We start from the raw sequence: 17,772 nt of genomic DNA on the forward strand, positions 1-17,772 counted from the left end.
TAACATGTGTGTCCCCCAGCTGAAAGTGGGGAGAACAACCCAACCTCATGGGAGTTCTCATCGCTAAGGTGGAAGAATCTGAACAGACCATCAGCATTGGCATGTTCTGTTCCGGGGCGGTGTTCCACCATAAAGTCCATTCCCAGTAGGGAGATAGACCACCTCAACAGTTTTGGGTTCTCATCCCTCATTTGCATTAACCATCTGAGGGGCCTGTAGTCTGCCTGGACCCGGAAGTGAGTCCCAAACAAGTAGGGTCTCAGCTACTTCAGCGCCCAGACCACAGCAAAAGCTTCATGCTCAATTGCAGTCCACCTACATTCCCGGGGAAGTAACCTCCTACTAATGAAGGCTACAGGCTGGTCTATGCCCACTTCATTTATCTGTGAAAACACTGCTCCTACACCATTCTCTGAAGCATCAGTCTGCACGACAAATTATTTAGAGAAGCCAGGTGCCTTCAGCATGGGTGCCATGCACATGGCTGCCATCAGGGCATCAAAAGCTGCCTGGCAAGACTCGGTCCAGGTCACCTGCTTTGGTTGTTTCTTAGAGGTTAACTCTGTTAAGGGAGCAAAAATGGTGCCATACCCCTTAACAAACCTCCTATATTAACCGGTGAGACCTAAAAAGGCTCTCACCTCAGTGTGGTCTGGGTTTTGAGAGCTTCCAAGCCAGAATCGTGTCAATTTTTGGCAGTGGGGGTGCCACCTGGCCTCTCCCCACCTGGTGTCCCAAATACACCACAGAGCCCTACCCTATTTGGCACTTTCTTGCCTTAATAGTGAGGCTTGCCTTCTGCAGGGCCTCTAACACTTTGCAGAGGTGCTGCAAGTATACCTCCCAAGTGGAGCTGAACACAGCAGTGTCGTCCAGGTAGGCTGCACTGAAATCATCCAGTCCAGCCAACACCTGATTAACCAGCCTCTGAAATGTGGCTGGGGCATTTTTCATCCCAAGGAGCATCACTCTAAACTGGTAGTGCCTATCTGGAGTAGAAAATACAGACCTCTCCTTGGACCCCTCAGTTAGAGCGATCTGCCAATATCCAGACTTTAAGTCAAATGTGCTGAGATATATGGCAGCCCCTAACCGATCAATGAGCTCATCAGCTCGGGGGTGTCAGTCTTAGTGACCGCATTGAGTCCCCCGTAATCCACACAGAACTGGAGTGGTGCCAGGAGCAGCAGCTTTTGGGACCAAGTCCACACGGGTTGCCCGGTGGGAACAGTAGTACGATATTGGTGCCGGCTCTCTTAATGGAGCTGAGGCCAATACTGTAGCACACAGCACCCTTGGAATGCACTCTGTCTGCAAGGCATGGACATAGGCAGTTCAGGGACCCGCAGTGGCCCCCAACACTGGCTTTCCGCCAGCTTTCTCATGGCTGGGACTCTGTCATGAGAAGACTGGTGGAAAGCTGAGTTGTAATCAGCCAGGCGACGGTGAACTCAGGGCCGCCCTGGCGCAGTACAACTAAGACCGCTGTCAGACTATCGGGAACCACGTTCCCAGTGGAGATTGCTGATCCTGGTGGGTCCCCCTGCCAGAGTTGTAATGTGGTGGTCGAACTGCTACAGCTGAGGCAGTCTGATCGTCACTGGACCTCGGACCGCCAGCCTCCTAATGAGATCCTAAGTGTTGTAAGCAGCCTTGAGTTATTAGACAGAATCATCTCAGAATGACACTTTCTACATAACATAGAAGACTGTGTTCACCAAGTACTAATTCATGTATATACGCTTCTTGTGCTTCAGAAGATGGGCTATCTGTAAAGTTTTCACCATAGTATGAAGGCTGCATGCACTATAAACATAAGCACCTCCAGACCTTGGTTATTTTAAGCGAATAGTGTCTTTTTTAACAAGTGTGGCATAGAGTGTACATTGTTCTTAGTAGAAACATTTTAACACTCTGTATTTCTCATGAGAGTTTCACTCCAAACAATGGGGTACAGAGTAAACTCTCTCCATAGTGTAAACACTGCTTACATTCCCTACTTTTATACTCATGTCAACTTCATTTCTCAGTGTAGGTTTGGTGACTGTGAGGAGTTTGAAACAGAAAAGCTGTCCGTATTAGGAAATCAATATTGGTACAGGCTTTGAGCATCTAGAGGAAATTGACGTTCTCTGGACAGTTGTCTACATACTGGACAGCATGTGCAAAGAGAGCTTCATATATATCTGTGGTTGATTATTAATGTGAACTAGCCTGTCCATAAAACGTATTGTATAGGGTCAGTGCTGCGCATAACATATACTTGTTACACCTAAGGGAGTTGTATCTGTGGTGGCATTAATGATACTTTTTATTATTCTGAGTTATTTTGTACTTACTTTCAGACCTCTGATGCCATACTAGTTTATAGAGCAATGTGTATAAAAGAAGTATGGATGATGTCAATAGTGATGCCATCAGTGATGTCACAAATGATGTCATAGAACATGTCACAAGTGATGTAATATGTGAGGTCATACGCAGTGCATGGTGTGGCGCAAGTTTTAGTTAGCTCTGCTAACTATAACTGGTAAATGTCTTTTTGTTTAGTTTAAAATGTTATTATCACTGACGTATTTATCTAACCATAAAGTTACTAACCTTTGTTTTTTTCATTGAATTTCTATGGTTTTTTAAACAAAAACATAATTTTTATCACACCTAACTATAACGTTACATTAACCTTTGTTTTTTTCACTGAAGGTATGTATACATACATACTTGATAACTTTGTGATATAGTCAAGTATTGTGTTGAGGGGCTTTGGTGACATGATAAATTACGAGGCCATAGGAGGAGTGGTTTATAAACCTGAGCAGTACCCTTAAATGGCAATATAGAACCATGCCGCCCTGTATAGAATTTTTACAGTACTCATTTATTTTGATATAGTTTGCTCGAATAAGCTGTTTTGTTCAAGGTGAAGCCTTCAATGTGCACTAACTGGAATTAGAAAGTTTAGGCTTTGTTCACCTTTCTTAAAAAAACTAGTTAACTATTGGGCAATGAGAGGGTCAGTGGATTTAGGTGATTATGAGAGTGCAGTGTTTACCACATAAACACATTGCACTTGCCACATAAATTGTCACAGAATTTGGGATGTTTGCAGATTTCACACGAAATGTTGCGTCTATGCAACAGATAAAAATAAGACTGACAGAGAATGTGCTTGTTCTTTGTAATTGTCAGAGTTCCATCTCAACCTTTACTCAGTTGCTTTGCCAAGTTGTGTTAATGCCTTCCCTCCCTGCCTCCTTGATTTCTTCCTCCACAGAGTCCCCATCTCAGTTTCCCTTTTTACTATGACCTCTTTCAAGTTCCTCTCCCTTTCAATATCTGTTTCCATTTTAACAGCAAGGGTCCCATCAGACACCCGCATCACTACCCCATATCATAGCCAAGAACTTTGTAATATATGAATGTTCTGTGGAATTATGTTGCAGGCAAGATGACGGGTTGGGGAAGGTGGTACTCGTAGCCACGAGCTAAAACTGCAAACTGGAGGTTTTAGAGAGTGTTGAATGGAGCATGGAGTCTTGTTCTCCATTAGAAAGATCAGTATGTTGTCCATATGGATCTGTAATCTTTTTCTAGGGTAATGAAAACTGTCTCTAGGCAAGAACTAGTGGAAAATGGTGTTCCGTACACATGAAGATAGGTAAATAAATCTCCATCTGGATAGAGGCAACAATGGAGAGAGCCCTCAGCTGCTGTTATGACCGCACACTGGTTGAGAGTAAGTTTGGTTCTCAATATTATGACATCAGTACTCCAGAGTGTAGTGTTCTATATCACTGTAGGATGGGGTGACGAGAGAACTCCAAGGTATTGATTGCCAAAAGTAGAACAACGCAGGTGAGATCAAGATTAGGCCAGTTTCTTTTACTCTAAAGGACCCACGACAACCTCAGCTACCATCCAAGACCGGCACCCATGAACAACTGCCAACACGGACGCTCTGGAATCTTGGACAGGGCTGACGCTGTGAGGATTTTACATATAGCATCTCAAGACAAACACAAGTAAAATAAAACAGTATTACATCTCATTTCCTCACAACAAAATTACAATAAACCATTACTATGATAAAATTAATTCAAAACAAAATCATAAAATTTTGATGGCAATCTAACTGTACGATTACTGTGAGTACGCTGCACTACTATATCATTTTTGTTTGTCAGCACACATTTCCTGAGTATTAAAACCACTGATTAGCCCCTCGTCATTCTCAGAATGTAATGAGTCTTGCAATTCTGGAATTGCAGTGGAAGTGTTCTCGCTAGCACCAATAGATGTATCAGTTGAAATCATGTTATCAGTTTCATGCGAACATCCCTGACAGAGTACACTCTTCTGAAAATATCAACTTGCGATGCAGAAATAGGCACTACACTGTTCCTGTTCCACCATCTCTTTCCTTTCAACAAAAGAGAATACTTACTAGTCTTGATGACCTTCACAGGTAAAGAAAACTTCGATTCTCCTTTAATAACTCTCTGTGGTTTTCTAATTAGAACATAATCATGCGCATTGATTGGCACTTCTTTAACCTTATTCCTGAAATCGTAATTGCACTTTTGCAACCTTTGTTTTTCTAAAACACTGTTTTTGCAATTTGCTCCAATCAATTCCACGCAAGCATTTGGATTTGTTCCCCCCATTATGAGGCAACCAAGGTGGAATCAAATTGGTTCTTGCCTCCCTGCCTCTAAGAAGGGTAAAAGGAGATAACGCTGTAGAGGAGTGAGGTGTGGTCAGATAAGCCCAAATTTTCTCTTTAAGAAAACATGAGACCACAATAGTTGTTTGAATTCCATCTTTTAAAAATCAGTTGGCCCTTTTTACCCGACCATTTGACGCTCAACTGTATAGAGCTACTTGAGAATGCTTAATATTAAATTTTCACACAAACTCTTCAATTGTTTTCAATGTAAAATGTACCCCATTGTCTGTAACAATCAAGGAAGGAGAACCTTCACAAGGAACAGTTTCTCTAGAAACAAAATTACAGAATCTGAATTAGCAAACTCCACAAATTAATAATAAATCCATTTGGAAAAGTAATCAACCAAAACAATCAAATATTTAAATGAATTAGCCAATAGGTGGAAAGGCCCGGAAAAATCTAAAGCCAATTTATCCCAAGCTTTATCGGGAAGAGGAGCATTACAAAAAGGCTGGGTAGTACACTTCCAGTGTTTATCTGAAACAACACAGTGTGAACAATTGTCCATACTGAGCTACCAATAAACTTCCTTTAACTTTTTGCACATAGCAGAAATGCCTAAATGCCCCTCATGTGCAATTTTAATACTTTTAAACCTCAGATCACTAGGTGGAACAAACAATCCCCCCTCATACATATATCATTCTCACATGACAATTCCATAGCAATTTGATTAAAAGTTTTTAAGTCACCTTTGAGATTTTTTTCAGAAGGCCAACCATTTTTAATGAAGTGCAGAAGCTGCTACAACACTCCATCTTTAGACATGGCCAAACTCCAGTCATCCTTTGTAATAACGCCATCCCAATGTGAAACAGCATCCACCAAACCTACAACACATTCTGTATCAAGGTCTGAAAAAACGTCATCAGAATGCGGCAATGGCATGCGTGAAAGACAGTCTGCACGAGTATTGTTCCCTCCTTGTACATATTTTACACTACGATTATACTCCTGCAATTTAGAAAGCAAACGCACCAAGCGAGCAGATGCTTTACTCCAACCATTGCAACAAAGAAGGTACACTAAAGGTTTGTGATCAGTGTACAGGTCACAACTAGCGCCCGAAATGAAAGTCTTAACATTTTCTACCACCTAAACACATGCCAAGGCCTCTTTTTCAATTGTGCTACATTTGCTTTCTGCATCAGTAAGAGATCTTGAAGCGAAAGCAACAGTATTTTCCTGCCCATTGACCAACTGGCCAAACACAGCACCGATCCCCTTAAGACTGGCATCAACGTTTATAAAAGACTTGGCTAAAGAGACAAAAGGCTTAAGAGCAGTAGCAGACAAAACTACCTCCTTAATATTCTGAAAGGCGTCAGCTGCTTGAGAGTCCCACACAAATTTGTTGCCTTTTTTAAGCAACGATCTCAAAGGTTGAACCATCATAGGAAACCCTGGGGCAAATCTAGCATAATAATCGCACAACTCCAAAAAAGAAAGTAGCACATCCTTATCAGAAGGAGCTAGAGCATTTTCGATAGCTTCTAAATTACAAGATTTTGGTTTTATGCCATCTCCAGAAATTGTATGTCCCAAATATTCCACCTTAATAGAATGAATTTGCACTTCTCTGAATTGACTGCCATGCCACAAGACTGTAAAACAACAAAAACCCTCATCAAAGCCTGAAAGTGTTCTTCAACTGTCTCAGTGTGAACTAGTATGTCATCCTGAAATGCTTGAACATTATCCATTGCTCTAAATAAAGGGTCCATCAGTTTTTTGGAAAACACTAGCAGCAGATGCTAATCCAAATGGTAACCTACAATACTTAAATGCTCCAAATGGTGTGACAAAAGTAGTAAATGGTTGGGAACATTCACTTAATGCTATTTGATGGTAAGCTGAATGTAGGTCTATAGTAGAAAAAAAACTTAGAATTTCCTATGCTTGTCACCATTTCTTGTATGTGGGAAAGAGATGACAATCCACTAAAATATTTCTGTTAAGAGATCTCAAATCATCACAAAGTCGAAGATCTTCTGACCTCTTCTTTGTGAGAACAATGGGAGAAACCCATTCGGAAGAATCAGTAGGCAACATTATACCCTCAGTAACTAACCTATCCAATAACCCCTTCAAATTCTGCCTGATACTCAAAGGTACAGTTCTAACCTTATGTACTATATGTACAGCTCCTTTCTGTAATGTGATGCAATACTCAAACCCTAGAACAGTTCCTACCTTATGTGCGAAAACCTTGGGAAACTGAGATTTCAATTTCTCAAGCAGTCCATCTGCAGAAACTAGAGATAAAGAAACATCACTCCTATCAACAAAAGAAGGCATGTCTCCCAAAACAATAGGAACATCATGTCCAGGACACAGAATAATGCCAAGTCTAGCAAAATCTTTCCAGCCCACAATGTCTCTTCCATTAAAAGCAACATATATTTTAGTATATGTGCACCTCCTCAAAATTTCTAAATTTGAAAAGAAGAATCCAAGGAAATCAATATCCTGTTCACCAAATGCTTTACGACTTATATCAGGCTGTTCCAAAACATTTGAATCTGACCAAAACTTACTAAAAGTGGTATCCGCTAAAATTGTTGAAGGAGCCCCCGAATCTGTGATAACTGTTATTCTTCTGCCATCCCCGAGTGCTTCACACAAAGGTCCTTTGATAGCTCCAGCTTCCAAGTGCATGACAGAATCTATAGAATCCACAGTCAAAACTACATTGGAAAAAACTTTCTAGGCAACTCTGAGACTGATCTTCAAAATCATTAGTATGTACATTACTAATCTTCACTCTACTGAGATTGCTAGTCATGCTAACACAACTAGCTGTGCTTCTACAACGCCCTGAAAATGTCCTACTTTGTGACATTTAATTTTTTTTTTCCTATTGCAGGACATGACGGATTATTTCCAATATGATTGCGAGAACCACATCGGAACCAAACTCTAGCGCCCCTGCTTTGTTTGGAAGACTTAGTGCTAACTGCACAAATTGAATCATCCTCCGTCATGCAACTAACAGAAGACAGACTAATGTGACCTGATAAAACTTTAAAAGAAACAATCGACCTTTCAATACTTTTTGAAATGTCAATTGTTTCTGCTGAAGAAGGATTACGACAGGCTAACAGACATTCCTGTATTTTCTTAGAAAAGCAGTAAAACACAAATTGGTCCCTTATGTAAATATCAACATTATTGCCAAAATCACATTTAGCAGCTAAAACTCACAAAGTTGCAACATATTCCTCAATAGTTTCTTCAGAAGATTGCTTGCACATGGCAAAGTTAAATCTTTCAAGAAGAACGCTGGACTCATCCGAATACTGTTTTCCCATCCTTTCCTTTCCTTCCAAATAAACGTTCCAAATTGTATCGCCACTTTGCTGCGCCTGAACTGGCGGCAAATTGTCAAACACACATTGTCCAGCAACCCCTAGATGATTGAACAGCAAGGCAATTTTTTTAACAGGAGAAAATTCAATAGCATCAATGGCTGTGAGGTAGTTCTCAAAAATCCTCAGCCACTCACTCCATTTTATATCTGGCTTGCCACTCCTTTGTAAAAAAAAAGGAGGAGGCTGAACAACTGCTTGATTATATGCCATAGTAAAAATTGAAGGTTTAAAGGAAATAAACTGCATTAAAGTGGTGAAAATAAGACAAAAGCTGATGAACGTGGCTTAAAACAAAACAGAAAATCCAGCCAAAACGTTAGAATGAAGAGAAAAGTCGAGACAGGTAGCCTTTCTCCGCAATATATGAGAATGGCAGCTTGAAGGCAGCTTGATGTATCCAGCAAACGACTCTGTGCCGATTCACAGAGCAAAACGGAAGGAAATCCGATGACCCCTGGCATGAGGGTGTTGAGTCACACTTCGAAAGAGTCAGCTTGCCGGGAACCATAAGCTAATTACCAGCGCGAGCAGTATTTAGGCAACAATGACTCAAGGGCTGTGATAGAGCCTTCTGAAACAGTCAGCTTGCTGGAAACAGAGAGCTAATTTCCAGCACAAGCAGTATCTTAGAAACAGGCGCCGCTCGTATCCAGGTGATGAGCCGTCGTTCAAAATAAAATGAAATCGGCATCTGAATATCCGACTCAAAGAAAAACAACTCACCTTGGTGCCGGCGCAGATAGCCTCCAGTGTGTATGTAGACACACATACACGACTGCAGGATCTGTCGGTGGGTCCAGCCTCGGAAACAAAGGTGCACCCCACTCCTGGTACCAAAAAATGTAGGAAGTGGTGACGAGAGAACTCCAAGGTATTGATCGCCGACAGTAGAATAATGCAGGCGAGATCAAGTTTAAGCCAGTTTCTTTTATTCCAAAGGACCCACGACAACCTCAGCTGCCATCCAAGACCGGCGTCCGTGAACAACTGCCAACACCGACGCTTTGGAATCTTGGACAGAGCTGACGCTGTGAGGATTCCACATACAGCATCTCAAGACAAACACATGTAAAAGAATACACCATTACAATCACTGCTGCCCGACTGCAACAGGAAATACGATATTTTCAGAATAAAGTGTTCCTAAATCCAAGTTGCGATAGATAGATAAGATATACTTATCTGGCTCAGATAGCACATATGCTGCATGTTGGGTGCTTCCTGCAGGTGTAATTATAAAAAGATGTAAATTCACTTTGTGCATTCATCTTAACGTGTTTTTTTCTTTCTTTTCAGGAGGTCCAACAGAAGGCATCTATGTTCTCCATGATGATGGACTTAAGTGGCTTGATTCCGGGTCTTTTGGTGACCCTGGTCATCGTTGCCTATGGTGACCGACATGGACGCAAAACCTCCTTATGGTTGCCCTCTCTGGGAGGCTTTGTCACATCTGCCTTTTACTTTGCAATATCCTATTTCTCCTGGCCTCTTTATATTTTATACATATCAGCCGTACTTACTGGGTTTCTTGGGAGATTCGGAACCTTTCTTGGTGGATGTTTTGCGTATGCAGCAGATATAAGCCACGGTTCGAAACAGAGGACTCTACGTATAGCTCTGATTGATATGATTCTTGGAGTGTCAAGTGGATTAGCTGGCATAGTCTCAGGCTACTTGATTGAAAGTGTTGGCTTTGCGTGGCTGTTTGTCACGACCTGCGTCCTTCACTTTTTTAATATGGTCTACATCATTTTCTTCCTTGAAGAAACTGTAAAAATTTCAGAATCACAAACAAATGCATTCAGTGCAGAAGGGTTTAAAGAGATATTTGCTGGTGTGTGCCTACTGTTTAAAAATGCTTCTTGCAGGAAGAGATCTTTGATCATCTCAATGCTTTTTGCTTTCATGTCTTACTCATTTGGACAGTTTGGAGCTTTTTCCATTTTTACTCTCTACGAGTTGGGCTCTCCTCTCTGCTGGGATGCGGTACTTATCGGATGGGGTTCCTCATTGAATACCGTTGTGTTTGTGACCAGTTTCCTTGGAGTGTTCCTTTTCACCAAGTGCCTGAAGGAACCATACATTATCTTCATTGGCCTCTTCTCCTGGACCAGTGGAATGCTCATGTCAGGCTTTGCCAAAACAACACTGCTAATGTTTCTGGGTAAGTTAACTTCAGATACAAAACCTCCTTTGATTCAAAACATCAGATTATAAGTCACACAGATAGATGTTTCAGAATGGTTATCCAAGAGTGAGGTATGCATTGGTGACTATGACACTGAGGTATTTATTCTGCAAATGGATGCCCTGTTTATGGCATAAGGAGAGACACGTAAGAAGAATCAAGTTAGGGCCCAGTGTTATAAAGCAGAGTTGAACAAGTTAAGGCTGGCCAGGAGAGCTAGCGTGGGAAGAGAGAGAAGTAGTACATACAGGATTTTTTTAAGTTGTGTCATGAGAGACCTTACACAGGGGACTTCAGTGTATTGCTGTTAGAGTGAATGTTGAAAGGACCTGCTGATGGGTCTTGAGTCTAGTCAGTCCATCCATTACTGCAGTGTGGGTCGTATATATAATTTTTTTAGCTTTTTGTCATGAGAAACTGTGGCCTCACTTGGTGGCCTTAGACCATGAACTTAAAACTCAATGAACACCTAATGCCAAGATGTTCCAAATGTTTGAGTTATTTCAGTGCAATCTCTAAATGCTTGCTCAGGGACGCAAGGACTAGCTGCTGGGCAGGATACCCTATATAATCTCCTCCTGAAATGAGCCTTGCCCCACCACCTGAGGCTACAAAAGGCTCTATAAATGTTCCTGAAAACTGGCAGAAATTGTGTTGTTTTAATACAATGCTGATGAGCTTGTGAGGATGCATCAACCCTAGATCCATTGCACAAAGATTTGTTACACTACTAGGTCATGCTTGATGTTTTTCCAGTGAAATTGCGACACCCAGATATTAGGTGCAATAGCATTTTATGCACTTTGATTCTATGGCTGATGGTTTGCAGTTCAATTAGGCATAGAATTTGCTACTTAACTGCAGTCTTTAAACCACCACCTTTCACTGGGGTGGCGCTGCTTTTATGGAATTTTGACATGCTCTTGCATCTCTATTAGGGCCACATGTACGAAGCTTTTTGCACGTCGCAAACAGCGAATCTGGCTGTTTGCGATGTGCAAAAAGCACTTCCCCATGTACAACCCCAGTTTTGTGATTCAATAAACTTTTTACTGAATTGCAAATAGGGATTGCGACTCGCAATTAGGAATGCAGTCGCAAAACAATTGCAGTTAGCACCAGTTTCACACTGGTGCTAACACATTTGCAAACGGGAAGTGGTCCCCATGGGACCCCTTCCCCTTTGTGAATGTCACTGAAAACATTTTTTGAGAGCAGGCAGTGGTCCTATGGACCACTGCCTGCTCTGAAAAAATGAAACAAAAACGTTTCATTTTTTGTTTTTGTAACGCATCTCGTTTTCCTTTAAGGAAAACGGGCTGCAGTACAAAAAAAAAAAACTGCTTTATTTAAAAGCAGTCACAGACATGGTGGTCTGCTGTCTCCAGCAGGTCACCATCCCTGTGAGGACCACCATTCCCAAGGGGGTCGCAAATTGTGACCTACCTCATGAATAATCATGAGGTGGGCATTTGCGACCCCCTTGCGAGTCGCAAATAGTGTCAAGGACACTATCCTACATACTGTTCTGCGACTCGCAAATTGCGAGTTGCAAAAAGAAAGCTTGATAAAAGTAGCCCTTAGCTCCTTCCGTTGGGCATAATGCAGTACACTGAAACATGCCAGCCCCTAAATGAACGTGTATCACTTCATTGAAGTGTTCAGCAAGGGGCGCAAGGTTGCAGTGGTTTGCACGCAATGCTTCGGTACTAGGCCTTTTTTTCGCCCCAGGGGGAATATCATCCTATATTGTGATTGTCGTTCCATTAGGGGACCTTAACATACACATGAACAAAATGGATGATAATGAAGCTAAGGAGCTTAGAGATAGTATGGCCTCCGTAGATCTTAGCCAATATATATTCAAACCGACTCATCAGGTCGGCCATGTACTAGATGAGGTGTTCTCCAAAGAAATGTTGCAAGTTGAGGATCCTTTACTTTTGATTTGGTCAGATCACCATCTGATCAATGTTTCATGTCAGGCTCTAATTAAAGCTCATGCTCCTGCTACTAGTTTACCTGCAATGCATAGAGGTTTCCACAAAATACAGCCTTTGGAATTTACCCATGCCTTGGGAGCTGGCTCTCCCTCTCTTCTGGGTTAGTTAAAGAAGGATGTAAAGCTGCTTGATAACTGGATTAGAGACTCTGTTGATAAAGTGGCACTGTGGCAACCTGCATTCTACAATAGCAGGATGTCATGAGCTGTGAAGTCATGGGTAGGGCCATGGAATGTTGAAGGGGAGTTTGTTGGAAGGAGACTGGAAGTAGTAAAGCACTGCAACAGCTTCCTATTGTAATATTAATAATAAATCGACTCACAATATTCTGAATTGATGCAACAGTACGAGCCTGCATTACAAGAGGAAGGCATTGGCAGTGTTCTTGCAGTGACAACTGCGAAGAAAGCAGTGAGGGCAGAAGACTGGTATTCAGATCAGAAGTCCTGTGGATCATCTCCAGAAATCGTCCTGTGGATTAGGGGACAGACACCAGTATTTATTTTAACTTAACTCCTCTGCAGAGTACTTGACCTGAGGAACACGGTCCTCATCTCTTTCAGGCTCTTCAGTTCTCTGGGTCTGGACAGAGTGAATAAAGTCCGGCTTCGCAGAATTCTGGGGAGTTGAAAAAAAACTGCATGGAATTCTGTGAAGCCGGAGTGCCGTGCCCAGCGGAGTCCTCCTGAATGCACCCATCTCAGAAGTGCTAAGCAGTGTCGGGCCTGGTCAGCCAGTGAAAGCTGCCATGCCTATTGTGCACCGGCCTGTCCTGTGTGCACTGCACAGGGGACAGTCCAGTGCACAAGAGGCCTGAAACAGCAGCTTGCACTGCCTACGGCCCTGGTCTGAACTCAGGCCAGGGCCGTAGGCAATAAAAGCTGCTGTTTCAGTCTTTGTTTGTGCACATATGAGCAGATAACAACAGCAAAAGAAGAGACAAGGACTTTCCTGGGTCTTCCTGGGGGTCTTTAGCAGCTGCCTCCCTCTGGCTCTGCTCCGGTGCACACTGAAGCCCAGTTATGTACTGCACAGCACAGGCGTGTAGACTGTCTGCGCCATTTACTGGGCTGCAGCGCGCACCGGGTGAGCTCTACTCTGCTGGCGGAGTTTTGGGGATAATTTTGTGCTCCAAAAACTCCAGTGCTTTCCGTAAATTCCTATTTTTGACATTCTCATGTCCTGACATATCATGTCCAACAGACTAACAACAAACATTATCAAATATTGCCACCTACAGTTTTACTTCTGTGGTTCACTTGCCAACAGTGAATTAACTGCATGTTTATATATTTTTTGATAATACTGCACATTCCAAAGTTAAGGCAACTGCACCTGGGGCCAGTAAAAAAAACATATCCATCATAGGGGTGCCTCTATAATGAAAGGAACAATGGCTTGTATGACATTTTTAAATGCCCCTTGAAAACACAGAATACTGTGGAAAGACTGGAAAGAAGGCTTTGAAGGCAATTGGTGGTGATATATTTCAGGCATCACGCAAATCGGCAAAACTTAAACACTGTTTAGGAGCAGAGGGATGAAAATTAAAGCATGTTCCTTCTTTGGAAGAAGAGGAAGAGTGTGAGTTGAATGAATTCAAAGTGATTGTGCTTAAACTGGATATTAATTATGGAACGAAAAGAAATCTGGTAGTGGAGAGGTACAAGTTCCAGAAGAGAAGTCAGGGGTTGGGAGACACAATTGATAACTTTATGGCTCTCTTGTGCTGACTAGCTTGGACTTGTGATTATAAAAAAATCTTACATGACATGATCAGAGATCAATTGGTGCAAAAAATAAGAGATAAGAAAACGCAAGACAAACTACTAAATTCAGAAGGTCTGACACTGAGCAAGGCAATAGGGATTGCGAAGACGATAGAAAACTCTCAGGAAGGATTGAAAGAAATGTCGTCTGTTGATGTAAATAAAGTGATGAATGCATCACGGGAGGCCGATAAGGACAAAAGTGTAAGGAAGCGAGAGATGCCAGGAAGGTCTGCAGAAAGGTTCAACAAGGAGGTAATGTACTGCAAGTGTGGTCTAAAACAATATATCACTACCAGTCCTGATTGTCCTGCAGGAGGACTGTTCTGCTTTCCTTCTTATCTCGTATCAGAGCTTATATCAAGAATGCACTTCTGAGTTCAAAGAAGACCTTTATTGTTGTTAATTCTTCCCCACCTACAAGTTCGTGAGAGACGAATTAATAGATTTCAAGCACACGTTCAATGAAAACAAAATATATCACAGTACTTCTCAGTTGCAATGTACACAGCAGGTTATATATATATATAACATATTGATAAGATATTGAATGCAAAGCCAAACAAATACTTCACCGTGTGAGAAACTATTTACAGCTTCATCTTTCTGGGGTCTGCAAGTTGATGACTCCGGTCAACTGCGAGAAAGAGATTATCTACCCACACAGTAGACTGGCAACTGGCACCAAGTTCCAGCCCGAAGTCAAGCAGATTCGAATCTAATTCTCTGTAGCCCGAGTCATCCCTACAAAAGCGTGCCCCCTCCTCTCAGACTCGGGAAAACTACGCAAGCCTTTGGAGACTGGCCAGATCTCCTAGACTTCTCCTCTTCCCAAGCCTGAGCAGAAAGGAAAACACCAAATGTACTCTCGCTTATCAGGTCTAGTCTACCGTGCAAAGAAAACAGCTTGGTTCATCTTGTGGAAAAACACAGCTTGGAAAAATACAGCTTGGATTCTCAACTGCAATGTCTAACTCCACGTTAAAGGCAATAGGCAGCTAACCTAAATATCAAATGTAATGTCTAATGTCATGTCAAAGCCAATAGGCAGCTGAGCTGAATACAAAATGCAATGTCTAATATCATGTCAAAGCGAATAGGCAGCTGAGCTGAATACAAAATGTAATGTCTAATATCATGTCAAAGCCAATAGGCAGCTAAGCTGAATACAGAATGTAATGTCTAATATCATGTCAAAGCCAATAGGCAGAATACAGAATGTAATGGCTAATGCCATGTCAAAGCCAATAGGCGGCTAAACTGAATACAGAAAGTAATGGATAATGCCATGTCAAAGCCAATAGGCGGCTAGGCTGAACAAAACATATACCGGCCGCCAGGGCCACCGACCACGGGAGCACCGCCAACAGGCTGGCGGTGCTCCCACGAGCATTCTGACCGCGGCGGTTCAGCCGCGGTCAGAAGCGGAAAGTCGGCGGTCCCCCGCCGACTTCCCGCTGCTCGGGGGAATCCTCCATGCTCCGCCGCCATGGGGATTCTGACACCCCCTACCGCCATCCTGTTCCTGGCGGGTCTCCCGCCAGGAACAGGATGGCGGTAGGGGGTGCCGCGGGGCCCCTGGGGGCCTCTGCAGTGCCCATGCCCATGGCATGGGCACTGCAGGGGCCCCCGTAAGAGGGCCCCACTGTGTATTTCAGTGTCTGCAATGCAGACACTGAAATACGCGACGGGTGCAAACTGCACCCGTCGCAGCCCTGCAACTACGCCGGGTCAATTCTGAGCCGGCGTCCTCGTTGCAGGGGCATTTCCTCTGGGCCGGCGGGCGCTCTTTTGGAGAGCGCCCGCCGGCCCAGAGGAAATGTCTGAATGGCCGCCGCGGTCTTTTGACCGCGGTGCGGTCATTTGGCGGCTCCCTCCAGGCGGGCGGCTCCCGCCGCCCGCCGGGCTCAGAATGAGCCCCATAATGTGCTACTGGTGAACATTGAGCAACTAATATGCGCAGTGGAGAAACACAAAGTCATTGGTCAAACAAAATTAATAGCATCACAAGGACAGATATGTCGAAAATGTAAGTCACACAGACATTTTGTCCAAATGTGCAAAGGCAAAAGTGGAGGCTTGGCTCACAAACAAAAAACATGATTTCTTCCATAAGCGGGGAAGAAAAAAATACAATTCCGAAAGAGTTCCTGTTGGAAGTTAGTGAAGTGGAAGCAGTAAGTCAGTTGGATTACCCTTTTTGCACAATGACCATTGACAGTGTAGAGGTACAAATGATGGCTTATTCTGGGGCACATTACACTCTAATTGGAGAGCAAAACGTGCAAATTTCCGATAAAAGTGGTGAAATCGCCAGACGTCAAGTTGGTGGCATATGGCAAAAAGCCAAAATAAATATTTTACTTCACACACCACAGCGTTGTCCAGGCATATCTTTGCTGTGAATAAACATGTTTGTGTGCGATACGGGTTATAGGACCCGAGCCTGGACTGCTGATGACAGCCTAAGGAGTACTGGTAAATGTACAGTGTTTCTCATATATATATATATATATATATATATATATATATATATATTATCTAGTGGCGGTTGCCCCTAGGTAATTATAGTAAGGACCTAGGCCCATATTTATACTTTTTTAGCACCTCATTTGCGTCATTTCTTGACGCAAAAGTGGTGCAAACTTACAAAATACAATTCTATTTTGTAAGTTTGCGCTGCTTTTGCGTAAAAAAATGACGCAAATGCAGCGCAAAAAAAGTTTAAAGGTGGGCCTTAGTTTCCATAGACTGAGCGTTTTTTGTTTTGTCAATAACTTTGGCTCCGCTTGACGAATCTTAATAACATTTTCAAAACTTATACTTTGGTCAGTTCAGCTGCTGTCTTAAAAGTTTGTGGTGATCTGTCAAGCGTGGGCAGAGAAAAAGGGGGGTCCCAAAACACGTTTTCCCCATTCATTTTTCCATAGGACATTTAGACACGCCTACAGCCTGAACCACTGAATGGAATTACACCAAATTCGCCACAAAGGCGCAGCCTGTTCAAAGATCACGTTTTTTGTGGTTTGGTGCAAATCTGTTCAGTAGTTTCTTAGAAATTTAAGGCCAAAACATATAGATATATAGGGACGCGTATCCTCTGTGGATCCAACTGTCTCCGTGCTGATATCTGATGGGCTGACAACACTTCAACAAGGAAGAGAAAAACCTAATTTGTACATATATGGAAGCGAAGGATCCGCGGGACCCTCCCAATCTAGTGCTGAGATCTGATTGGCTGCCAACACTTCAAAAAGGAAGTGTTGGCAGCCATCTGGGGACTCGGCTTCAGCAGAGTCCCTGAAAAAAGGTAAAAAATAAGAAAAAGGTTCAGGGTAGGGACACCCTGACCCCTTAGCTCTGGGGCAGGGGTTAATTTTTGCAGCAAATTCACTATGGGATTGCGAATCCGGTGCAAAAAAAAAAACATGAAAAAACAAGCACGAGCTCCGCACTTGTTTTTAATGAAGCCCCAGGTGGGCCAGGTTCCATGGGCATGTCATAAATAAGGTGGGTGCACATAGGGCCCCCTCCTGGGCTTGCTGAGGCCCCAGGGGCTGCCACCTCCCATGGACTGAACATACAATAAAATGAGGGGTGGCAACTGAGCCCACCCTCAGCTCCAGGGACCACCACCTCCCTGACCCACTCTGCAATGTACAAAAGCCTCTCTTTCGATGGCTAAATATTTGGCATTAGGCTTCCTCAAAGA

The 17,772-nt window shown here is 42.9% G+C and overlaps 1 protein-coding gene across 1 annotated transcript in view; it reads left to right on the forward strand.

Annotated features, from left to right (window-relative positions):
• The window catches only part of LOC138248538 (lysosomal proton-coupled steroid conjugate and bile acid symporter SLC46A3-like), a 253,168-nt gene that overhangs the window by 46,620 nt on the left and 188,776 nt on the right, over positions 1-17,772 (forward strand). Inside the window, exon 3 of the mRNA XM_069202202.1 lies at positions 9,397-10,264. Within this exon, the coding sequence (XP_069058303.1) occupies positions 9,397-10,264 (868 nt within the window). The remainder of the gene's footprint in view (positions 1-9,396; positions 10,265-17,772) is intronic.

The sequence above is a fragment of the Pleurodeles waltl genome, chromosome 8 (genome assembly GCF_031143425.1).
Source record: "Pleurodeles waltl isolate 20211129_DDA chromosome 8, aPleWal1.hap1.20221129, whole genome shotgun sequence".
Taxonomy (NCBI): Eukaryota; Metazoa; Chordata; class Amphibia; order Caudata; family Salamandridae; genus Pleurodeles; species Pleurodeles waltl.